Source organism: Gobio gobio (assembly GCF_949357685.1).
Source record: "Gobio gobio genome assembly, chromosome: 22".
NCBI classification, from domain to species: Eukaryota; Metazoa; Chordata; class Actinopteri; order Cypriniformes; family Gobionidae; genus Gobio; species Gobio gobio.
Genome location: NC_137118.1, coordinates 2,652,318 through 2,679,817, shown reverse-complemented (window position 1 = coordinate 2,679,817; position 27,500 = coordinate 2,652,318). Strand labels below are relative to the sequence as shown.

The 27,500-nt window shown below is 37.2% G+C and overlaps 1 protein-coding gene across 4 annotated transcripts in view; it reads right to left on the bottom strand.

Annotated features, from left to right (window-relative positions):
• cux1a (cut-like homeobox 1a) overlaps window positions 1-27,500 on the bottom strand; it is a 263,147-nt gene that overhangs the window by 181,265 nt on the left and 54,382 nt on the right. For all 4 annotated transcript variants that reach the window (XM_079804718.1, XM_079804716.1, XM_079804717.1 and 1 more), the window contains exon 2: window positions 19,230-19,340. In XM_079804718.1, coding sequence (XP_079660844.1) covers window positions 19,230-19,340 — 111 coding nt within the window. The remainder of the gene's footprint in view (window positions 1-19,229; window positions 19,341-27,500) is intronic.

Sequence of the window (27,500 nt, the reverse complement as noted above, 5' to 3'; positions counted from 1 at the left end):
GAGGGGCAGGCGGGTGGAGGAGAGGGGCAGAGGGGCAGGCGGGTGGAGGAGAGGGGCAGGCGGGTGGAGGAGAGGGGCAGGCGGGTGGAGGAGAGGGGCAGGCGGGTGGAGGAGAGGGGCAGGCGGGTGGAGGAGAGGGGCAGAGGGGCAGGCGGGTGGAGGAGAGGGGCAGAGGGGCAGGCGGGTGGAGGAGAGGGGCAGCCGTATACTTTGGGCATTGTCACTCAGCACTGCTGAAAATATGGCGGCCACATCCAAATAAAGAGATGACAGGAATGATTGGCCCTGGCTTAAAATATCCCGTGTAAAGTGAACTACTAAAGCGGGGAATGGTTTAATGGGCCGAGATCTCCTGTCACGCCACAGGACTAGAGCTGGGTTAAAGATATTCATCTATTCTCATTTTGATGAACCAATATCGATTGTTACCAAACTAGAAAAGTTTGTCATCTGTTCACTTCATGGGCGTCTGGTCTGAACACCACTGACCAACACACACCTGCTCTAAACTCACACACACACACCTGCTCTAAACTCACACACACACACACACACACACACACACACACACACACACACACACACACACACACACACACACACACACACACACACACACACACACACACACACACACACCTGCTCTAAAGTCAATAGTGCACTATTAATGTGTTATTTAAAGAGTGTGTTAGTGATATGAGCCTATAGGAGGAGCACAACACACACTCTGATTATTACACACACAGGGACGCGCAGCAGCGCATACACACACACACACACACACACACACACACACACATTTGTTTTTGTGAAATGTGAGGACATTCCATAGGCGTAATGGTTTTTATACCGTACAAACCGTATTTTCTATCCCCTTACACTGCCCCTGCCCCTAAACCTACCCATCACACACACACACACACACACACACACACACACACACACACACACTGCCCCTGTCCCTAAACCTACCCATCACACACACACACACACACACACACACACACACACACACTGCCCCTGTCCCTAAACCTACCCATCACAGGAGACTGTGCAGTTCACTTTCTGTGAAAAAAAACTCATTCTGTGTGATTTATAAGCATTTTGAAAAGTGAGGACATGGGGAACGTCCTCATATTTCACCCTCTTTTTGTAATACCCATGTCATTATACACATTTGTGTCCTGATATTTCACAAAAACATGCCCACACACACACACACACACACTGATTATTACATACACAGGGACGCGCAACAGCACACACACACACACACACACTCTGATTATTACACATACATACGCACATATTTACGCCTAGCTTATTTTTTTTATAAATCCTGATATGTGTGTGGAAAATTGCGCACATTTCAATGCCTTCTGACTGAAAAATCTAAGTAGATCTCTTCCCACCGGCTTCTGAATGGGACAAAACATGAAAGATATTTTTTGTTGATACTGAATTGAATCGTAATAAGAATGTAATCAAATTGCAAGCTTGTGAATCAAAATCTAATTGAATCATGACATTTGTGTCGATGCCCAGCCCTATTAAGTTCAGTTAAGTTAAGAGTTTTTTAAGTTCACTTAAATTAAAAGTTGTTTTTTTAAAGCCTAATAAATGTTGAAATTGGGATCTTTCAGTTATACTGTAATGTATAACTTTAAATAATTTATAAATAATATATTATTGTTTATATATAAATACACACACATTCATGTATATATTTAAGAAATATTTGCATGTATATACTGTATATACATTTATATACTCTATAATATATATATATATATAAATAAATGTTTTATATATAAATATTATATTTTTTTCTTAAATATATACATGCTTGTGTGTGTATTTATATATAAATAATAATTAACAGAGTACACACACATATATTATGTAAACACAAACTTTTATTTTGGATGCGATTAATCTTTTGACAGCCCTAGTTTAAATACATATAAAAAATGTTGCAACTTCTGGATAATGCTTTCGTGAAATCGTGAAATCAGCCCCTTGGTCTAGAGTGTGTACAGGGCGCACATATTTACGCCTAGCTTATTTTTTTAATAAATCCTGATATGTGTGTGGAAAATTGCGCACATTTCAATGCCTTCTGACTGAAAAAATCGGCCACCAAACATGAAAGATATTTTTTGTTGATACTGAATTGAATCGTAATAAGAACGTAATCAAATTGCAAGCTTGTGAATCAAAATCTAATTGAATCATGACATTTGTGTCGATGCCCAGCCCTATTAAGCACCGCTGAAAGGACGGCGTGCAGGTGTGTGTGCGCGCGTTTACTTGAAGAATCGGTAACCCAAGTCAGACAAAGACCTCCGAGGCCCATTAATCAGCAAGAGTAGGCCTGTGTTCGGACACCCAACACTGGGAGCAGGTGATTGAGACTGGGGCCCTTCAGAGGACGGCTTCCGGAGGCTCAGCCGCGCTGAAAAGCTCAGCACAGGCAGGCCTAGTGTTGAAAAGCGGTAAGTGGATCTCGGGGTTAATGGCGTCTGTGTGTGTGTGCCTGTCTGTGCTCTGTTACACACGGACAGCGTCTTCACGAGTGTGTCGAGCAGATGCGTTTGAGTGTGTGTGTGTTTCGGTGTGCGTCTTCAGTGCAACCGTTTGCTCGGGAATGATGGAGCACAGCATGAAATCTGATCACACTCCCAAGGCCGGTACACTGCCCACCCAAGGAGATGAAGATGAGTGTGTGGGTTATCGGGGGCTTGCAGATGCTAAAACACACAAACAAACAAACACACACACACACACACACACGTTCACAGACACAATAATATGTTGTTTAGGCAGAATAAGGTTGCGTAAAAAACCCAAGTGTTGGCACGATAAATCGCTTTCTAGGATTCGTTTTCACTCCGTGAACAATAGTAGATGTTTTCTTTGTGTTTAAGCACAGAACTATATATAAAGGTTCTTTCATAAACAGGCTAAACAAACACTGCACTGATTTACAGTCAAGCTGTATGATGATATAAAAGGTGAATGACAATTGTAATGTAGTATGGAGCCTATAATAGATGGTGAAAGAGCGCCTCTGCAGAAGAAGATCAACGCCCACTTCATCATCACAGCGTTGGCCCCGCCCACTGGAGTGTTAGTGAGATGACGAGGAGAGACGAACTGACTAAAAATAACACGACCTTCCAAAGGATCCTAATGCTAGGAATGAGCTGATTTATTCTCAATAGGGGTGTAACGGTACACGTATTTGTATCGAACCGTTTTGGGGCGTGTGTACCGAACGGTTTCCGAATTAACAGTTAACAGTCGGCCCGTTTTAAGCGCGGAACACACTTCAATCTGAGTTCCCACACGAACATATTAAGTATTCAGTCCATTTTATCACGAAATTCAACCGATAAATGCCGTTTTGACGCTCTTTAATGTGGTGCGACTGATCACTGCTTGTTAAAGGGATAGTTCACCCAAAAACAAAATGTTTATGTTTATCTGCTCAACCCCAGGGCTTTGTTTCTTCAGTAGAACACAAATGAAGATGTTTAACAGTGTGATAGTCGTATAATGATGTCAATGGGGATATTTTAGAGGATGAGATCAATGAGTGTAAAAACACACAGACATATGAATCCTTATTAAACCTGCGGCTCGTGGCGACACACTGATGTCTGAAGACACGAAACCATCGGCTTCTGCGAGAAACTCAACGGTATTTGTGTTATTTTTTTACCTCTTATCAGACGAATGTCATCTAGTATTCCCAGCGCCATAACTTCCGGCGAATAAGGTCAAAATACTGGCGCGATCAAAGATATATATGCGTAGATGCCTCATTCGACCGATCTGTGCAGGCACTAATGAGGAATCTATGTGTATATATCTATAATCGCGCCGGTATTTTGACCTTATTCGCCGGAAGTGATGGCGCGGAGACGGCTGATGCAGAGCCATAGAAAAAAATTAAATAAAGTTTTAAATATGGATATTTTTCTTACACAAACGCATTGATTTGCTTCAGAAGGCCTTTATTAACACCCCAGAGCCGCGTGGAGCAGTTATATGACGGATAGATGCACTTTTTATGGACTTCAAAAACAGAGCAACTATTACTGCCATTATAAAGCTTGGATTAGCCAGAACATGTTTAATATAACTCAGATTTTATTCGTCTGAAAGAAGAATGTCAAACACAAAATGGATGACTTGAGGGAGAGTAAATCATGGGCTAATTTTCATTTTTGGGTGAACTATCCCTTTATGTCGTGACGTAAAAATGCCGTTTCTGGGTCCAAGCCTCAACTGGTTTCACTTGAGAATGCCATCGACGGTCGTTTATGAGCGCTATTTATTCATATTAAACATCAAACAATTTAAAAAGTTAAATATTTTAAATACTTACAGTCTACACAACAGTCTCTGTGCTCACAGCGTCACAGACATCAATATTTTAACGGTTTATAAAAGATGAATCACTGTCTGGCCATCTGGAATTTTGGTATGGAGATAAAGGTTTTGATTATATATTTTTATTGTAATATTACACCACATGTGTGTGTATATTAGCACCGTTTGTTGTTTTTCTTGTGGTATGAGATCCGGAAGCCATGTGATGTCAGACCTAACAACTGAGTTCAAGCGGCGGCGCCTCTTCCTTAAGAATAAACATGAATGAACATCTGAAGGTATGCTGAGGATACATTAACGCTCACTGTCCCGTATCATAAGGTGTAATCGCTCAATCAGTGTTTCAACGGCGGAAAGACGTCAATATAACTGCTGTAAACTAAACAACGTCAGCATCACATGACCTCAGGAGTCATACAGTGTCCTTTTATTAACTAGAGAAATCAACTCTTTCACTAAATATATGACCTATATTAGCCGTTATATTCATTATATTAGCCGTTATATTCATTATATTAGCCGTTTTATTCACTATATTAGCCGTTATATTCACTATATTAGCCGTTTTATTCACTATATTAGCCGTTATATTCATTATATTAGCCGTTTTATTCACTATATTAGCTGTTATATTCATTATATTAGCCGTTTTATTCACTATATTAGCCGTTATATTCATTATATTAGCCGTTTTATTCACTATATTAGCCGTTATATTCATTATATTAGCCGTTTTATTCATTATATTAGCCGTTATATTCATCATTAGCCGTTTTATTCACTATATTAGCAGTTATATTCACTATATTAGCCGTTTTATTCACTATATTAGCCGTTATATTCATTATATTAGCCGTTTTATTCACTATATTAGCCGTTATATTCATTATATTAGCCGTTTTATTCATTATATTAGCCGTTATATTCATCATTAGCCGTTTTATTCACTATATTAGCAGTTATATTCACTATATTAGCCGTTTTATTCACTATATTAGCCGTTATATTCATTATATTAGCCGTTTTATTCACTATATTAGCCGTTATATTCATCATTAGCCGTTTTATTCACTATATTAGCCGTTATATTAATTATATTAGTCGTTATATTCATTATATTAGCCGTTATATTCATTATATTCTACTGAACCTGTTAGTGATGTCTTGATTATTTCATGTGTGTTTAAATAAACCTGTCATGAAAATGACAGACACTGTGTATAAATGATTATATTTCAACAACAAATTGGAGAAAAAACTATTTTATAATTAGATTTAGAAGTTATTGCAAAAACTGCCTTATGTGAAGTTTACATGTTTGCTTACTGTGTTATTTGAGTGTTGATTATTACACCTAAAAATAAATAGCAGCTGAATTTAGGCTAATAGTTTGGGCTCTGTTGTGTGAGTAAGGGCTCCCTATATAGTGTACAGCAATATATTCAATAAACTTTTAGTTATAATTTAATTCATTTAAGGACAGACACTTTTTTTTCTCGTAAAACAAATAAGCAATTTTGTAAAACTGCTGTACCGAACCGTCAGTTTTGTGTACCGTTACACCCCTACTAAGTATTTTTTCCTACTATCAGATTTAATTCAATGTGCCAGTAAAAAAAAAACACATTATAAAAGTCGATGACCTCCATTATACAGGCAAGTTTGTGTCCACAGGTTAAGAGCGACACAAGTGTGTTTTAGAAGTTTTTGTGTGCGCTATCCCTTTAAGGCTTGATTTCTGACCGCAGGACTGTAGATTGCAGGGTTTTGAAAGGATCGCTGGGGGTTGCAAAAAGGCTCGGCTAACGTGACCAATCTGTTGTCGGCTAGGCCGCTTCGAGAAGACGGATTACTCTTCTCCAGCAGCTCAGGGACAGACGAACCCCCAGAACTCCAGAGGGAGGGTTCCCATTCCGGCTCCTATTCCCATTCCTTGTCCCATTCCTGTCGGCTCTAATGACCCAGAGCAATATCTCAGCACAAAGGGATTCTAAACAAGGTGAAAAATTATATTGCGCTCAAGTCGCGCATCTTCATACAGGCTCGGCGTCAGGTTAGGGAACTCAGTGATGCATGTGTGATTATTTCATATCGGACGGGTGATGATAAACTAGACCGCGCATGAACGCGAATACAAAAACGACCAACTCAAGACGAATTAAAGTTTTAAATGTGGGGCATAACACTCAGCGGTGACTATCAGACAGGAAGCTCTGAGGAACAGCCAATCAAGTCAGCTGAGAGAGACAGGAAGTGGCACGCAGTCAAGCCCCATCAGTTCTCATTCCCACTTTTGGCTGAGCAGATGGATCAAATCCTACAGGCACAAATACAATGAACCAGTACATTAAACAAGCGCTCTCAAAGCACACGGAGGGGGAAGGGCGATTTATAGTTTATTTGGCTATTTTACTCTGCGTTCTTCCTTTGCTAAACCCCAGCGTGAACCTGAAGGCTATGCAGAGAGACAGATATCCCTGACCCGTCTCTCCCACACAAGCCTTTAGTAGGTCAGCCCCTCTTCAAGGATACCATGTAAAAGCAAATCACTTCTGACAGGACACAGAAGAACTTGGGGATTTTTACCTCATTCAAATACTGTCACAAACATTCAAAAAATATCTACACACTAGCGTTCATAAGTTTGAAAGAAGTCTTCTATGCTCACCAAGGCTACATGTGATTATACACCGATCCGGCAAAACATTATGACCTGTCGAGTAGGGATCGACCGATATGGATTTTTTAGTGCCGATACCGATTTTTTTTCATCAGCCTAAAGGCCTGTTCACACCGGGACGATTTTCGCGCGCGTTTATCGCCGACGTTTAACGCCTCGTGACTAAACAATGGGCGCCAATGTGAGTGTTCACACCGACGCGTAAAACGCCAGGCGTAAAAACGTCATTTAAAAAAAAAACGCCTCGGGTTCGTTTTTTTATTTTGACGCGGCGCGTTAAAAACTGGCCGACCAATGAGATCGGCGCTTTTGTTGACGTGTCTGGAGCTGCTGAAGTGACAGTAAAACACGACTTGGTGGCGCTCAAGCACAAAATCGGTCTTGCCGAGCACACATTGATACGACGAAGAAGTAGTAAGTAGACAAAGAAGAAGATGAACTGCTAATGCTGCTTGCCAGTTAGCAAAAAGTGTGTGAATGGTTTTGCCATAGACATAATATATCTGTGGTTTTGGCAAGCACGTAAATACTGTCTCTCTTCTCCTTCTGTGTGACAAGCGAGTGTCAGAGGCTTAAAGTGCCGCAGCACCATCTTGTGTACCGGGAGCGCATCGACTGAATGTGCACGTTCACTCGGCGCAGCGCCAGTGAAAATCGCTTGGGTGTGAACACTCAAGACGCGCCGAAAAACGTCACGAAAAACGCTGGTGATAAGCGCGTGCGATATTCGTCCCGGTGTGTACAGGCCTTTAGCCGATGACGATACGGGCTGCCGATTTTCTTGAGCCGATATTTGGAGCCGATACTGCTTTTGCTCCCTCAATTTACAAAATAAAAATGACACAATGATCAGGATAACAATTTAAAAATTAAAAAAGGAACATTTATTGAACTAAAAAAAACTATATTTAACAAATAGTAAAAACAGGTGAGGTAGAACAAGAAAAAAAAGAGTTAAGTGGTGAAAATAAATATTTAAGCATAAATAAAATAATTACACTATTGCACAGTATCAACAAGCAAGCAGCAAAATAAAGTGCACACTGACTGTACTATACTTAAAACTTTTATACTTTTAAAACTATTTACAACCTAGTCATTTAATGCTTAGGTGCACTTACCTTAATCTCTTGAAAAAAATATGGGCGAACGCAGCAGCCTTGTATCGGCCGATGCGATACATGTAAAAATCGCAAATATCGGCCCGATATATCGGTCTAACACTACTGTCGAGGCATGGACTCCTCTAGAAGGTGTGCTGTGGTATCTGGCACTAAGATGTTAGCAGCAGATCCTTTAAGTCCTGTAAGTTGCGAGGTGGGGCCTCCATGGATCGGACTTGTTTGTTCAGCTCATCCCACAGATGCTCGATTGGATTGAGATCTGGGGAATTTGGACTCAAACTCGTTGTTGTGCTCCTCAAAGCATTCCTGAAGCATTTGTGCTTTGTGACGGCGCTCAAATCCTTACGCTCTGCCATTTTTCCTTTGAGGACAAAATGTTCACTTGCTGCCTAATATATCCCACCCACTCACAGAGACAATCCAGGGCTCGACATTAATGCTTGTCCGGGACAAGTGGATTTTTTGAAGGGGCAAGTGAAAAATAATTGTACTTGCCAGACGCACAAGTATCCTGGTTAAAACGTCAAAACAAAAAATAACTAGGGGAATCACCAAAGTGCAATAATGATTCTGCATCAGTGTAAGTGGAGATCGATAGTGGATAATAATATAAAACGAACAGACAAGGTTGAGCTGTTGAGGCTCGCGCAGCCTCTCGAGGAGAAAATCAAAAACAAATGAGCGCCGCTCACACACAGAAACTCATACACAGTTAAAATTGTGTAGTTTTTATATTTATAACATATGATACAGTTAAGCAACATTACACTAACAAGAGTGTTGTTTTCCTGAATACCATCACGACTGAAAATGACACTGATTTCATACGCCAGTTCCATAAACAATTAATTAACATTAAGTCACTTACATTTTAGAAGCAATATGGACTGTTTTTGTTTTATTTCAGCAGCGAAAATAGTTCCAAACAAATATCACAGCAGAACCGTAACACATCTCACAGCAACAGTGTGTTAGTGAATGATTCAGCGTTTTAATGAATCGGTTGAATCAAAGATTCAATGACCCTATTCGTTTCACTGAATCGACTCAATGACTCGCTCATTCAGACGGTCACATGCTGCCACCTACTGGTGCTTTAGGTTCATCTTTCCCACATTTCTTATTTGTATATTCAAAAATATTTAAAATAATCTCATAACATTATTTAATGCAGTTGTAATTTTTCAGTGTAAATGATTTAATTTGATTGGTAACAGCCTATAGTGTCTTATTCTAATTTAATTTAAAGATCAAATTTAAGAATATAAAAGGAGAGCTGAAGCATATCCTATATTTAAGAAGATTATGGAAAAATGCCCTTTATAAAAAGGTACAAATATGACAAATATGCATATTTAAATATGTGAAAGCTGATTAAACACTGGTGAGAATATTGCTTCAGAATAGATTATATTTACAAAAAAAAATCGGACAAGTGAAAGACTTGTGTGAAGGACAAGCGTGTGAACAGGCTTAATGTCGAGCCCTGCAATCAGCGTCAGTCATAATGTTATGCCTGATCGGTGTACAGTAAAATGTCATGTATTCCTGTGATCTCCAGTCTTCAGTGTCACATGATCCTTCAGAAATCATTCTAACATCCTTTCGGATTATTATCAATGTTGGAAACTGTTGGAAACCTTCATACGTTTCATTCTTTGAAGAGCAAAAGAACAGCATTTATTTGAAATGGAATATTTTGTAACATTATAAATGTCTTTAATGCATTTTTTTACAATCTTACTCGCCCCAAACTTTCAAAATATAAGGTAATGTAAAATACAAACAGTGTCAGGTTATTCATACATTGATGTATTGTTGCAATTCAAGTATTTATGTTTAAAAATGGCAACCAAGTTTAATATACACACAAGATCTGTTGATCCAAGACTAACACTATTGCTCACCGATCACTTGCCCAAAAGTCAAGTATGGTTATCAACTTCTGTTATTTCTATGAGAAAAGAAACAAATGATCGCAGACTTAGATATACATGAAACTATAGCGGAGACATGCGAGATGACGGGTGTTTTCTCAGGAACAATTAGGCAAAAGTCTCCTCGTGTAATCTCATAAACAACCGACACATATTAGGAAGCATGATCTGTGATTTTTACACGTATGACTGAAGTAGCGAAGGTCTTCAAACCCGTCCCTCCATTACAGTGTCAACATCAAAGGCATTTTTCAGTGTGCTAGTCACACAATGCTCTCTCTCTCTACCTCTACACACACACACACACACACACACACACTGTAACAAATTCAGTCCTTGGTAAATACCCTAACGTCGTGTTAGGAACGGGACGGCTATAATTAACAGTGTAAGACGCCAGTCTGCCAGCGTGGGCGGCGTGCCAGTGGATCAGCCCTAATTACTGTATTCATTTTGTCAGGCCCATTCAGTTCACAGCTCTCTCTGACCAGCCCTGGCAGCCAATGAAATCTCTGGACACTAACATCACAACGTCCAGAGGCCAACCAGCCGTCCCCTTTAAGGCCACATCAAAGCCAGTGAAGGAGCAAAAATCAAAATGGCTGACGCACACACAACAATCATAACTGGAAAAAACTGCCCACTGTGTTCTTTGTAGTGAAATATCAATGCGCATGTCGACAATATGATAATAATAATAAATATTCAAAATAGATCAATTGCAGAATTTAAGAATAAGGTCTTTATTAAGTGTGTGAGTTGGAAGGAGTTATGCAGGAAGTTGAATTTGCAAATAAAAAAATATTTATAAATATATTATATTTAAATTAAGGCTGTCGTAAGATTAATCGCAATTAATCGCATCCAAAATAAACGTTTTTGTTTACATAATATATGTGTGTGTGCTCTGTTAATTATTATTTATATATAAACACACACACAAGCATGTATATATTTAAGAAATATTTGCATGTATGTACATTTATATAATCTATAATATATTTAAATATAAATGTTTTATATATAAAAATATTTTTTTTTTCTTAAATATATACATGCTTGTATTTATATATAAATAATAATTAACAGAGTACACACACATATATTATGTAAACACAAACTTTTATTTTGGATGCGATTAATCGCGATTAATCTTTTGACAGCCATAATTTTAATATATTTAAATTATTTAATTCGGCAATCTTTTTATTTAATTTGACTAATTTAGACTAATTATGGCTTTTTTTAATCCCTGAAATGTATATATATATATATATATATATATTTTTTTTTTTTTTTTTTTTTTTTTTTGCATGAGTGGATTTCTAAAGTTCAATGCAGCTTTTAATAAATAAATAAAAATAATAATAATACATTTAAAAACTACCGCAGGAAGTTGAATTGCAATTTAAAAAAATAATAATTTTATTTACTTTGACATTTCTTTTATTTAATTTGACAAAATTACATAATTAATTTAGACTAATTATGCCTATTTATTCTCTGATATTTATTTTTTTCACGAGTGGATTTCTAAAGTTCAATGCAGCTTTTAATAAAAATAATAATAATAAAAAAAGTTAATTTATTAAACAATGAAATATATATATTTTTTAAATGGATGGGTTTCATGTTAAAAAAATTTTTTTATCTACAATTCTGCATCATTTTAAATTCAAAATGAAATCTAAAAATCATTCTCAGTTTAATTTTTAATGGCACACAAGGCTGTCCATCATAGAAAACAGCAAATAAAGTGATCATACTTCAATTCTTAATACACATTTCTGATCTTATGAATGTTTCATCACTGCACACTGACACAAGTAGTACAAATAATGTTTTTTGGTATGTTTCATTGCTCTATCCTCCAGCCACCTGCCATAAAGAGACGCCAATCCCTAATGAAATCTTTATATACAGTATAATAATCAAGTCCCTCCCTAAATTTTTGCAATTGCATATTGCATAACTCATAAAAATGGCACATTATGGAAGCTAAATAGGTTGAGAACACCTTATATGTTCACTTTAAAGAGTGTATAGTGGATTATTCACCATCACACATGTAAAGTTTAAATGCATGAAGTGCAACACTCAGCAAAAAATGCCAAAAATGTGATTTTTATCAATGATGTCTAATGCATAAACTCAAAATATGCAAGCTAGAGGGGAGAGAATGCACATGACCTTATGAAAATATTTCCATCATGCATTGCAGGCAGCTCTGAATATGATTTCAGCGCGACACACTGGACTCTTTCAGACTCCATCCCATCCTATTTCATGAGCACGCGAGAGCTAAACGAAAATAGGACCAAATGCTGCGGTTGTTTGGGTTTCATATTTATGCATTCGCGGAAAAAAAGACCAAATGAAGTGATCTGTGGCAAATTTAACGGCTGCTTAGGATTATTTATTTCACAGGTGCACGCCGAGCAAAATACAGACGTTACGTAATCGGTTGGAAAATAACGGGTCATCCTAACAAATCCCTATCTGTCACATTGACATCACATCGCGGACAATAAACTCTTCAGCCTGCATCCTGAGGCGAAGCAGAACCATGAAGGAGCCACATAAATAACTAGTCAATAACAATTACACAACAGCAGTGGAGCATTAGTGGACCCAAATGGAAACGGATGGAGACAGAGACACAAAAATGGCCGTTTATCTGTCTAAATATACACACACGTGTTCAGAAAACTTTAAACGGGCAGTTCAGTTCAGTTCCAAGTCTTCTGAAGCCTTAAGTGTGTTGTGTGACTAACAAACCAAAAACAAAAAAAACTAATATTCCCAAAAAGTGAGTCAGTGAGTAGAACTTAAAGTCAAGATGAAATCAAAATGGACTCTATTTATTTTGTTAGCGCACACGAGTCTTGTGGAAAACAATTAAAGGTGCACTATGTAACTTTTCCGTCCGATAGAGGTCACCTGTGTAACGGACTGATTTTCAACTAAAAATTACGTTAGGAAAAAAAACGTTAAATGAATTAGTTGCGCACTGTGCGCAGTACTTGATGGCCTTGTTGTCTGCCTAAATGAATTATAAATAAACATATACTAGTAGGCTATTTGCAGTATATTAAATGGTTTTTGAGCTGATTATTTTGCACTGAAATGAGTCTGACAGCGTTGCATCACGTGCACCTGCGCAATATCATAGCTATGATTTCCCAAAATATAGTATGTTATCAACTAGTGATATCATCACAAGAACTTTTGAGGAATATGCAACATTATTTAGACAATTGTTTTTGTCATATGTATTATAATAACTGTCAGCCGCTCTGTGAACACAGGATCAGCTCAGCTTCGCGGCTGAGACACGAATAGACTATTAACTTAAAGCTTTTACTCTTAAACACAAAAGAACGTCCACTTTAATAAAAAAATAATATTTATTCAACAAACCAGATCAAGAGCAGAAACTAACTAAAGTGCATAACTGAAAAATAAAGCATAGGCTCAAAACTAATAAGGCACAGCGCATCGCGCATAGGCTCCAAATAAAAAACATTGAAATATGGCAATTCTGATACGTTCATATAGCCTACTCAAAAAAGACGGGGCAACCTAACGCAGACGAGTTCGCTTACCGTTTTTAGGGGATATGACATGTTTGTCGTCGAGCTGTGATGTGCAAACTGTTGCTTGCAAATTTTGCATTCGTCTTTTTTCCCCATTTTCTATTTTAAAAAAATGCTGCCACACTGCCGATGTCTGACACGGTAGAAGAGACAGACTAGGAAAACGCTCACAATTAAATAAATAATATACAGCAAAGTAGCCTAACGCTACTTCAGTCTCTCTTCTCCAATGGGTTGGGCTAATCCAAAAGAAGTGAAGACAAGGGGGTGTTCTGAAGACAAGGCTGTTACCTGTGAAACAACCATTAACAATTAGTGCTTTCCACCTGATCAAATGAACGCGGAAAAAAAATCAGAATTTTGGTCGAGCCGGAACGTATGATTAATAAACGACTAATCAACTGGGAGATCACAGCCCTAGTGTGTTGCGTGTAACTTAATGGTCATTTGTGGGAAGCTTTGATGCTTTTAATGAGAGCGAAATAAAATGGTCTGAATCGGAAGCCGTTGAGCTGTCAGTCTCCACTCGTCCCCGCCCACTCCGCCGCTAAACCACGCCCACTTTTATAGCATTTTTCTAACGGACGGCTGCTGAAACTGGGGGTTTCACGACCCTTTAAAAGATAGCAAAAATTCCCCTTTTGTGTTCCACAGAAGAGTGTTTGCTCATTTTGGGGTGATCTGTTCCTCCAACTGGTGGACGAGTAAATAAAGCACAAACATCCAAATACACAATAGAATTTCCAAAAGAAAAAAAAAACATTTCATAGAATTGATTCTTAAATCATTGATCGTTAAAATTGCATTAAATCATTAAAATGGAATCCAGAAAACTTAAAAAGGGAAAAAACCCTCAATTTAATACAATTATAATTTAATAAATTATTGTTATATGTATATTATTGTATATGTTTCATGATTTCAATCAATTAGACCTGATTTTTGATTACTAAAAAGTAATTTAACCATTAAAATGGAGTCCAAATTTGTAAAATGGAATCTAGAAAAAAAAAAAGTTACAGAAAAAACTACATTTGGTAAAAAATAACACAGAATTTGGTTAAAAAATAAAAAAGAATATGGGGGAAAATAAAACGAAATTTGGGAAGAAAAAAACGGAATTTGAGGTAAAAAGAAAAAATAAATAAATTTGCCGCTAAACCACGCCCACTTTTATAGCATTTTTCTAACGGACGGCTGCTGAAACTGGGGGTTTCACAACCCTTTAAAAGATAGCAAAAATTCCCCTTTTGTGTTCCACAGAAGAGCGTTTGCTCATTTTGGGGTGATCTGTTCCTCCAACTGGTGGAACCTGATGCACACGTACGAGTAAATAAAGCACAAACATCCAAATGAAGCTAAAAGCGGCTGATATGGCGAAGTCCACGAGGGTCAGATTTGGGCCTTGTGTCAGTCAGTAAGGGTGCCATGGCACATTCAGGAAACTGTCCCACTTCCCTCATCAGAGATAGAGTTTCCAGCTCTCTGACTGAGGCCCTTGATCAAGTCCTGCACCTTGGGTCCCGAAAACCACTCAGACGGACTTCTCTCTTTTTTTCTTTTCCAGGGTTCACAGAATCTGCGAGCGCGTGGCCTCTCAGCCAAAACCCCCAGCACGATTAATTTAGTAACGGGTTATTAAGCTCAGACATAAATTGCAGCCCTGGACATTTTAAATGGAAAAGGGGGACTGATTTATTGAGGCTCCGGAGACAAAACAGGTTTCCATTTATTCATCGGCACTCTCTGGGAGTGGTAACTCGCGAGGAATTCGCAAAAAACGAGAGGCAGGAAAGAGGGAGCGAGAGGGAGGAGGTGATCAAAGATAGAGCGGGCCGGAGCGCCGCCATGCCCTTGAGTTCTCCACAGATGGCCTGGCAGAGACTTCCCCAAAACCAGAGACGGGCCAGAATTATGCGGATTGGAGGCACCTGTCTGAAAACTTTACTCTTCGGCTGATACGGATATTATTAATCAAACACTAAAGGAAAAGCCTGAGGTTATTTTGAACTCTAGATGTCTTCTGACAGCTGTCCGATGTCTCTTTCTCTAATGTCTTCAGTTTCATTAGGACTGAAGGACACAATTCCTACATCCTGACCGTCTTCAGCCACAGCCTCAGAAAACTCAACACACTCATTCCCACACAGCGGAATTCAGAACAACATTTGTATGAATTACAATACATTTTAAATGCATTATTTATATTACATAGGGCCCGATGATTTTTTGAGGAATAAAATGTTTAAAGATATTTTAAATACATTTTTTATGCCTTCATTTGATTGCCAGAAAAAGAAAAAAAAATACACAATAGAATTTCCAAAAGAAAAAAAAAATATTTCATATTTCTGGATTTATGGAATTACTAGATGGTTTATTACTAGATTGTTTATTACTGCACTATTTTGGTCTGTCTGTTGAAGGGGAGAAAGAAAAAAAATTGTGTGTATAAAGTCAGAATTGTGTGTATAAAGTCAGAATTGAATTGTGAGATATAAAGTCAGAATTGAATTGTGAGATATAAAGTCAGAATTGTGTGTATAAAGTCAGAATTGAATTGTGAGATATAAAGTCAGACTTGTGTGTATAAAGTCAGAATTGAATTGTGAGATATAAAGTCAGAATTGTGTGTATAAAGTCAGAATTGAATTGTGAGATATAAAGTCAGAATTGTGTGTATAAAGTCAGAATTGAATTGTGAGATATAAAGTCAGAATTGTGTGTATAAAGTCAGAATTGAATTGTGAGATATAAAGTCAGAATTGTGTGTATAAAGTCAGAATTGAATTGTGAGATATAAAGTCAGAATTGTGTGTATAAAGTCAGAATTGAATTGTGAGATATAAAGTCAGAATTGAATTGTGAGATATAAAGTCAGAATTGTGTGTATAAAGTCAGAATTGAATTGTGAGATATAAAGTCAGACTTGTGTGTATAAAGTCAGAATTGAATTGTGAGATATAAAGTCAGAATTGTGTGTATAAAGTCAGAATTGTGTGTATAAAGTCAGAATTGAATTGTGAGATATAAAGTCAGACTTGTGTGTATAAAGTCAGAATTGAATTGTGAGATATAAAGTCAGAATTGTGTGTATAAAGTCAGAATTGTGTGTATAAAGTCAGAATTGAATTGTGAGATATAAAGTCAGACTTGTGTGTATAAAGTCAGAATTGAATTGTGAGATATAAAGTCAGAATTGTGTGTATAAAGTCAGAATTGAATTGTGAGATATAAAGTCAGAATTGTGTGTATAAAGTCAGAATTGAATTGTGAGATATAAAGTCAGAATTGTGTGTATAAAGTCAGAATTGAATTGTGAGATATAAAGTCAGAATTGTGTGTATAAAGTCAGAATTGAATTGTGAGATATAAAGTCAGAATTGAATTGTGAGATATAAAGTCAGACTTGTGTGTATAAAGTCAGAATTGAATTGTGAGATATAAAGTCAGAATTGTGTGTATAAAGTCAGAATTGAATTGTGAGATATAAAGTCAGAATTGTGTGTATAAAGTCAGAATTGAATTGTGAGATATAAAGTCAGAATTGTGTGTATAAAGTCAGAATTGAATTGTGAGATATAAAGTCAGAATTGTGTGTATAAAGTCAGAATTGAATTGTGAGATATAAAGTCAGAATTGTGTGTATAAAGTCAGAATTGAATTGTGAGATATAAAGTCAGAATTGTGTGTATAAAGTCAGAATTGAATTGTGAGATATAAAGTCAGACTTGTGTGTATAAAGTCAGAATTGAATTGTGAGATATAAAGTCAGAATTGTGTGTATAAAGTCAGAATTGAATTGTGAGATATAAAGTCAGAATTGTGTGTATAAAGTCAGAATTGAATTGTGAGATATAAAGTCAGAATTGTGTGTATAAAGTCAGAATTGAATTGTGAGATATAAAGTCAGAATTGTGTGTATAAAGTCAGAATTGAATTGTGAGATATAAAGTCAGAATTGAATTGTGAGATATAAAGTCAGACTTGTGTGTATAAAGTCAGAATTGAATTGTGAGATATAAAGTCAGAATTGTGTGTATAAAGTCAGAATTGAATTGTGAGATATAAAGTCAGAATTGTGTGTATAAAGTCAGAATTGCATGAAAAAAAAAAACATTTCATAGAATTGATTCTTAAATCATTGATTGTTAAAATTGAATTTAATCATTAAAATGAAATCCAGAAAAGTTAAAACATAAAAAAAATTTATTTGAGGGAGAAAAAAACCCTCAATTTAATAAAATTATAATTTTATAAATGATTGTTATATGTATATTATTGTATACGTTTCATGATTTCAATTAATTAGACCTGATTTTTGATTACTAAAATGTAATTTAACCATTAAAATGGAGTCCAAATTTGGAAAATGGAATTTAGAAAAAAAAAAGTTACAGAAAAAACTACATTTGGTAAAAAATAAAACAGAATTTGGTAAAAAATAAAAAAAAACCAGAATATGGGGGAAAATAAAACGAAATTTGGGAAGGAAAAAAAACGGAATTTGAGGAAAAAATAAAACTGAATTGGGGGGGGGGGGGGGGGTAAAAAAAAAAAAAAAAAAAAAAAAAAAAAATTGGGGGAAAAATTCTACCGAATTCGGGGGGAAAAATTAAACGGAATTTGGGGGAAAGTCATTTTTTAGGGGGGGTGAAATTTAGGTAAAAAATAAAACAGAATTTGGTTAAAAATGAAATGAGATTTGGTTAAAAAATTCAACGGAATTTGGGGGAAAATACAACGAAATTTGGGAAAAAAATAAAACGGGATTTGGGGAAAAAAATAAAACAAAATTTGGGAAAACATTTTATGGAATTTGGGGAAAAAATAAAACATATTTCATAGGGCTCTTATTACATATTGTATGATTATTATTAGTAGTAGTAGAAGTAATAATATTAATAATACAATTTAATTAAATCAATTACAATTTTATTAAATCATTTTATTAAATCAAATAAAAAAAATTGTACAAAAATACGACTTTTTTTTCTTCTGCAAAATTAAAAAAAGGACAGATTCCTTTGACTTTGTTAAACATCCCAGCTGTATTAGATTTGCAAATAAAGTCCAGAATAAAAGAGTCAAAAATGCGTCATCGATGCATTTACCGGAGAGCAGCATCATCATGTCATGTGACGAGCATGCAGCAGTGATGATGTTGGTGATGTCAGAGCAGCTCTATCAGGTCAGGAAGGGTTTCAGTAAATAAAGGAGCACTGATCCGGTCTCGCTAACACATGCACACTGAGTTTCCCCTAAATGGATAAACCATAATATCCTCTGGTTTCTCTGCCACTGACCTCTCTTACGAGGCCATGCGAGCTTCAGACAAGTGCAAAATCTGAGAAGTAATGGCGCGGCCACGCTCTAGAACTCAACTGGAACAATTGCAATGACCAGAATGCAACTCTACAGGGTGCCAGCGGTAAAGATGGAGGTGGAACGCTAGCAGAAGAATATCAGATGAGAGAGTTAGGCAGCCCCTCACCTCTGGTGTATTCTTCTTGAACTCGCGGCTTTGGTCGATGAGTTTTTTCCTGGACTGCTCGCTCTCATCCTGTCTGTTGGCCAGGGCAGTGGCGGTGGCATCCAGCTCTTTCTGAGGGCAGATAAGGGAAGCGTTTGGCATGAGGCTTCAGTAAACCAATCACATGCCGTCAGACGGGCCTAAATATCAACCAAGCATTTTTAGGGACAGTACATTATGATAAACAATGATTATTGTGTTTACGGTTCATATCACACAACATATGCACACACAAAAAAATGTGATGAGGGTAAAGCGGTCACAGCCCTAATTGTGCATTGGATCAACTGGTCCAAATTACTATTGGCACTAAGGTTGGCAATAGGCATGCACGATATTATCGCCACGACATCGCACTCGGCCGATAAACGCTTAAAATATAAAAATATCGGCCGATATGAAAAATTATGCCGATATGCCTTGCCGATATGATAATGTGTTGCGTGTGGTCATTCTTGAAGTGAAAATAAGCCAATGCATTGCATGTATGGGGATTTATATTGACAGTGTTTAAATGGGGGAAAGAAAACGGAATCCAGAAGAAAAAAAATTACAGAAAAAAATGAATTTGGGAAAAAATATATCAAACAGAATTTGGGGAAAAATAAAACAAAATTTGGGGAAAATAAAATGAAATTTGGTTAAAAAAAATTCAACAGAATTTGGGGAAAATAAAATGAAATTTGGATAAAAAAAATTCAACGGTATTTGGGGAAAATAAAATGAAATTCGGGGAAAATAAAACGGAATTTTGTTAAAAAATTTGTTTTAATTTTTTTGGGGGGAAAATAAAACAGGATTTGTGGTGGGTGGATGAAATTTGGGTTAAAATAAAACAGAATTTGGTTAAAAAATTAAATTAAATTTGGTTTAAAAAACATAAAACGAATTTTGGAAAAAATTAAACAGAATTTGGTTAAAAACTAAATGATATTTGGTTAAAAAAAATTAATCGAAATTTGGGAAAAATAAAATGGGATTGGGGGGGTGAAATTTGGGTTAAAATAAAACAGAATTTGGTTAAAAATAAAATGAAATTTGGTTTAAAAATAAATGAATAAAACAAAATTTTGGAAAAAATTAAACGGGATTTGGGAAGAAAAAAAACTAAATTTAGGGAAAATTAAACAGGATCTGGGAAGAAAAAAAACGAAATTTGGGGAAAAATAAAACGGGATTTGGGAAGAAAAAAAACCAAACGCTTAAAATATAAAAATCAGCATCGGCCGATATGAAAAATTATGCCGATATGCCTTGCCGATATGAAAATGTGTTGCATGTGGTCATTCTTGAAGTGAAAGCAAGCAAATGCATTGCATGTATGGTGATTTATATTGACATAATGCTGCCTTGAATTTGTGAATCAATGTAAGATTGCCAGGTTTTCACAACAAAACTAGCCCAAAACAAGCCCAATCGCGTCTCCCCGCTCTATAGCGCAGCTGCTGAAGCTCCTCCAGGTCCTAGTGCCCGACTGGGAGAATATTATATATAGCCTATTTAGTGGAGGCGCTGTTGTTACAGTAATAGTGAATGAAAAGTAGAGTACACAAATAAATAGAAGTTACTTATTTTTCTGAATAAATAAAGCAGTAATGATGTCAAAGCACAAGCATGACACTTGTAAATTAAATACTTTTATATTCAGTTTATTAATCTGTAATCCAATTTTATGAAATTGATGATGAAAAATAAACCAAGGAGCTCTAAAATAATTGTATATTTTTTTATCTGAAGCTAAATACAGCGTCAGCTGATGCCATGCCACCCCCACTTCATGTGCACAAACATTAAATCCAAAAATACAATATTTAGGTTACAACTGCATCTGTCTGGGGTGACTTTATTATTGTTATTTTCAGTGCTTTTAAGATTTATTTATCTTTAACAAGTATCTTTTTAGTAAGGAGACCTCAGAAATCTGAAAAAAAAAGTTTTGCTTAAAATGGTGGTTTCCAAACAAAGGGAAAAAAATAACATATATCGGTATCGATATCGGTAAAAATCCAATATTGTGCATCCATATAATTTTTTTGTCCACATCGACCGCATCCGCCATAACGAAAGCTGTAAAAACACTACTTCACGTCTATTTAGCAGGAAACACGTGTTTTATTAGGTGTGTGAAACTGCTTGGTATGCACCTGCAGGCATAACTCCACTATAAACCACTCATTCCAACGGACCAATCAGAGCGCCTAAAAGTTCCAACAGGCCCGCCGTGATTGGCCACCGCATCCATCCCTCGCTAGTCCTGAGCAGTCAGCAGTCTGCGGTCCGGCTCCTCTCCTCCAACAGCAGGAGCTGAGCTAAAGACTATCGTCTGGCATCTGGGAGCCAGATGCTGGGAACAAATCAACTTAATTAGGCTGGAACTCTGTGCGCCAGACTCTCCAAACCTCCAACACAACAACTGGGGGGCAGAGTCACCACAGTCTGGCCCCAGCTCTCCTCTGTTATTATCACCTCCTCCTTCCACTGAGGAACACATGGCTCTCCATGCTCTCTGAAGGCTAGTCTGGCAAGGTAAACGCACAAGGGCTGATCTCCAGGGACAAATCTGGTTTTAAAATACCATCCCGGGAGACGGGTGTGGATCATTGGTTTCTGGGTCAATGGGACATGTTTTAGATAAAAACGTCATGCTTTGGTTCTGCTCGCTCTAAACGACTGTTATTAAAACAAGCAGTGAGACTGTGACGGAAATAAACTGTGACATAATGCGTTTGCCCTAACAATGCACTGACATGACGTGTGTGTGTGTGTGTGTGTGTGTGTGTGTGTGTGTGTGTGTGTGTGTGTGTGTGTGTGTGTGTGTGTGTGTGTGTGTGTGTGTGTGTGTGTGTGTGTGTGTGTGTGTGTGTGTGTGTGTGTGTGTGTGTGAGGGTATTACCTCTCCATAATCATGATATATATTCATGTCTTACAGCATAATGCGATTTGTGCAGCCTAAACTACAGGAAATATGAATCATAATACAGCAAAAGTTGCACTTTCAAAGCTTAAGAAGGCTCTTCAGTGAAGTATCAACTATGTTTCCTCTTAACATTCCTCCGGAAAGTGTTCATTAAAACATGTTATATCATAGGAAATATGAATCATAATACAGTAAAATAACAGGCATTTGTGAGTAAATATTTCTGAACTGTGAATCAGATTAAGGGGATCAATGAAAAGAATCTGTTTATGATTCACATTTTTGACAACGATTAAGTGAATTGGATTCAAAATGTCACCTTCAGAACTGATTTGTGAACGTGATCATGATCTATATTCCATTTTTAAGGTCGTACATCAAAATGTAAGCAAATATGAATCATAATACAGTAAAATAACAGGCATTTGTGAGTAAATATTTCTGAACTGTGAATCAGATCAAGGGGATCAATGAAAAGAATCTGTTTATGATTCATCATTTTGATTTGACCACTGATTGGACCATTTTTGACAACGATTAAGTGAATTGGATTCCAAATGTCAACTTCAGAACTGATTTGTGAACGTGATCATGATCTATATTCCATTTTTAAGGTTGTGCGATCAAAATATAAGCAAATATGAATCATAATACGGTAAAAGTTGCACATTCAAAGCTTAAGATGGCTCTTCAGTGAAGTATCAACTGTGTTTCCTCTTAACATTCCTCTGAAAAGTGTTAATTAAAAATGTTAAAGTGCTATATCATAGGAAATATGAATCATAATACAGTACAGGCTTCCAGCTTAGGTAAGCATTTGTGAGTAAATATTTCTGAACTGTGAATCAGATCAAGGGGATCAATGAAAAGAATCTGTTTATGATTCACATTTTTGACAACGATTAAGTGAATTAGATTCAAAATGTCAACTTCAGAACTGATTTGTGAACGTGATCATGATCTATATTCCATTTTTAAGGTCGTACATCAAAATGTAAGCAAATATGAATCATAATACAGTAAAAGTTGCGCTTTCAAAGCTTAAGATGGCTCTTCAGTGAAGTATCAACTATGTTTCCTCTTAACATTCCTCTGGAAAGTGTTCATTAAAAATGTTATATCATAGGAAATATGAATCATAATACAGTAAAATAACAGGCATTTGTGAGTAAATATTTCTGAACTGTGAATCAGATCAAGGGGATCAATGAAAATCTGTTTATGATTCATAATTTTGACAATTTTTGACAACGATTAAGTGAATTGGATTCAAAATGTCAACTTCTGAACTGATTTGTGAACGTGATCATGATCTATATTCCATTTTTAAGGTCGTGCGACCAAAATGTAAGCAAATATGAATCATAATACAGTTGCTCTTTCAAAGCTTAACAAGGTAAAGTATCAACTTTGTCTCAGATGTTTCCTCTTAAAATTCATCTGGAAAGTGTTAAATGTTGAAGAGCTATATTTAAGATAACTACAGGAAATATGAATCATAATACAGAAAAAGTTGCAAGGTATAATAACTTTGTCTCAGTCTCATATGTTTCCCCTTAATTAAAAATGTTAAAGGTGCAGTGTGTAATATTTATGAGGATCTATTAACAGAAATGCAATATAATATACATAACTATGTTTTCAGTGGAGTATAAAGACTGTTATGTTTTTATCACCTTAGAATGAGCTGTTTCTATCTAGCCATGTTTCTACAGTGGCCCTAAAGGGACAAACTTCTCTACAGAGCGTTAGCTACTCTCTGCTGTCTCCGATGATGACATTTTTGCTTATATTAGTGCTTCGAAAGGGAGGGGTGAGCGTTGGGTGACTGCAATTCACAACCTCACCACTAGATGCCGCTCAAATTTACACACTGCACCTTTAAAGTGCTATATTTAAGATGCCTCGTCTTTAAGATGTTCTTGTATTACACCCTTTTTAAGGTCGTGCAACCAAAATTATAGAAAATATGAATCACAGCAAACTCTCAAAGCTTATGTTGCGTTCACACCAGACGCGAATGAAAAGTTTTGCGCGCGTGATTTACGTGTTAAGTCAATACAAAGACGCGAATAGACATTCTGTGGCGTGATTTGTGCGAATGAGGCGCGGCAAATTGAGTGTATTGGGCCTTTGATGTGCGAATCGCGAGATTTGAAAAATGTGAACTTTGGCGGATATTCGCGCTGCGTTAACCAATCAGGAGCTTGCTCTAGTAGTGACGACAATGAGGACAAAATCACATGTGGATCCCCGAAGCTGTACGATACATCTTCATACTTTATAGAAACAGGAATAAAAAGAATCTTGCTTGGAAGAAAGTGAGTGAGGAGGTCGGACAATCTGGTGAGTTTGAGTAAAAAACGCTCTTTACTCAATTTGAGCTATACATATATTATACATATTGAGACTACAAGCTAGCTAAAGTCGGCAAATTGAGCTTATTCGCCGTATTTTAAAACAATCCATGTCAGCCATTTCACACCGAGACGAGCTGCTGGCAGAAGCCCCTCCCATTACGTGAATTCACGTCTGTTGTGAAGTGAACGTCACGCGCGATTGAAGCGAGTAAACTCAAAATGTTAAAATCCATTACGCGCGAATAGCGCGATTTATTCGCAAAAGTCGCGTCTGGTGTGAACGCACATTTATGGTGCGTTCACACCAGACGCGAATTATGCTTTTCGTAAGTGATTTACATGTTAAGTCAACGCAAAGACGCAAATAGACATTCTGCGGCGTGATTCGTGCGAATGACACTGCGCGAATTGAGTGTTTGACACGTGATTTGCGCAAATGGCGCGAATTGCGCGAGTTGAAAAATGGTGGATATTCGCGCTGCGTTAACCAATCAGGAGCTTGCTCTAGTAGTGACAACAATGAGGACAAAATCACATGTGGATCCCCGGAGCTGTCGATACATCTTCATACTTTATAGAAACAGGAATAAAAAGGATCTTGCTTGGAAGAAAGTGAGTGAGGAGGTCAGACAACTGGTAAGTTGTAAAAAACGCTCTTTACTCAGTTTGAGCTCTACATCGAGTGATTTCAGGCTGATTTGGACACTTTTTGCCATTGAGATGCCTTGGAAAAAGTGTCCCAATCATCCTGAATTCACCCTATTGAGACTCAAAGCTAGCTAAAGCTGCAAATTGAGCTTATTCACCGTATTTTAAAACAATCCATGTCAGCCATTTCACAACGAGACGAGCCGCTGGCAGAAGCCCCTCCCATTACGTGAATTCGCGTCTGTTGTGAAGTGAATGTCACGCGCGAATGAAGCGAGGAAAATTAAAATGTTCAAGCGTCCAACTACACGTGATTTATTTAAGTTGCGTCTGGTGTGAACACACAGTTAGGAAGGATATCAATATTTCTAAAATTCTCCTGGCATACAGAAACAGTACGAGCTATAAAAATGAATTGGTTTTGAAACATCTCCTTTAAGATCTTTGGTATGTGAGCACATTTTGAGACCGTCTGATCTACCCCGGGGTCCTTTCTTAATAAAACCGCTGTATTTAATCTCCGCGCTGTCGAGGAGAAACGCTTGAGATATTAAAGAGCGCAGTTTTTCTTCTTCTGTTGGTATCAATAGAGGTAATGCCCCCTGAGGTTTGCCATCCAGCCCCCCTGGTGTCGTTCAAGGAAGCCCTGTAGCCCTCCAATGAGAGTCGTTTATATAAAGGACCAAATTGTTCCCCATAATAGCTTTATAATTTTCCTAATGGAAGAATTCTGCTGGCTCAGGCGGCGGTGCTTGTCTTAGTTAATTTGTTCGGTAGTAAACGCTGATGGAACAGATTACAGGGCTCCCCAGAGAGCCAGGCCCTGCCAGATACTATCAGCTGCATATGCAGCAGGGAAACGTCAGCCTCTCTCTCTCTCTCTCTCTCCGTAGAGCTGCTGTTTTTCCTTCCTTCATTCTCTCATAACCCATCTTTCTCACAGGCCATTAGATTTCCTCCTCCTCTCTCTCAGTGCCACAGAGCACCTGCGCACCTGAGAGGGTCAGCAGCTCAGAGGCAGATAAAAACAAAGCAAGATCCAAACACAGGTGAGAGGACGGCACACACACTTCTGTCCTGGGAGCTGTGCTGTAACTAAAAGCGGATATCATTATGAACAAACGGGAAAAACATCACGCGTTCCTGTTCGTATTGGGCGCGCATCCATATTGCAATATCGGTCGCCGCCTCTAAAACAGCTTTTCCGTTTGGATGACATCACCAAGACCTTATTTTTAAACCCCGCCCCTTCCCACCTGATATGTCACTTTTCATCTTTCACATTCCCAATAGATGAAATCAAGTTTAACCCTCTCGAGTCGCGCCGGCGCAATCGGCTCTCTTTTTTTCCTATTAGTGCCAAAGAGACTCAAATATCTCTGTCGTTTTTTATCATTCAGGCAAGTGTTATACATCATTTTAATCTGGGGATGCACGATATAATCGGCACGATATCGGAATCCGCCGAAAACGCTTAAAATATAAAAATCGGCATTGGCCGATATGAAAAAATTATGCCGATATGATAACGTGTTGATATGCGCCTGCAATAACTCACATGTGCAAGCACTTCTATAGCGATAAGATCTCGTCAGCCGTGTGCTCATTCTTGAAGTGAAAACAAGCAAATGCATTGCATGTATGGTGATTTAAATTGTCAGTTTTTAAATGCTGCCTTGAATTTGTGAATCAACGCAGGATTGCCAGGTTTTCACAACAAAACTAGCCCAAAACAAGCACAATCGCGTCTCCACACTCTATAGCGCAGCTGCTGAAGCTCCTCCAGGTCCTAGTGTCCGCCGGTAGAATATTATATATAGCCTATTTAGTGGAGGCGCTGTTGTTACAGTAATAGTGAATGAAAAGTAGAATACACAAATAAATAGAAGTTACTTCTTTTTCTGAATAAATAAAGCAGTAATGATGTCAAAGCACAAGCATGACACTTGTAAATTAAATACTTTTACATACAGTTTATTAATCTGTATTAAAATTTTATGAAATGGATGATGAAAAATAAACCAAGGAGCTCTAAAATAACTGTGAATGTTTTTATCTGAAGCTAAATACAGCGTCAGCTGATGCCATGCCACCCCCACTTCATGTGAACAAACATTAAATCCAAAAATACAATATTTATGTTACAACTGCATCTGTCTGGGGTTAAAAATGACTGACTTTATTATTGTTATTTTCAGCGCTTTTAACATACTGTTATTTAAAAAAAGAACTTTATTAACATTAATTTATTTTTAACAAGTATCCTTTTAGTAAGGAGACCTCAGAAATCTGAAACCAGAATGAAAA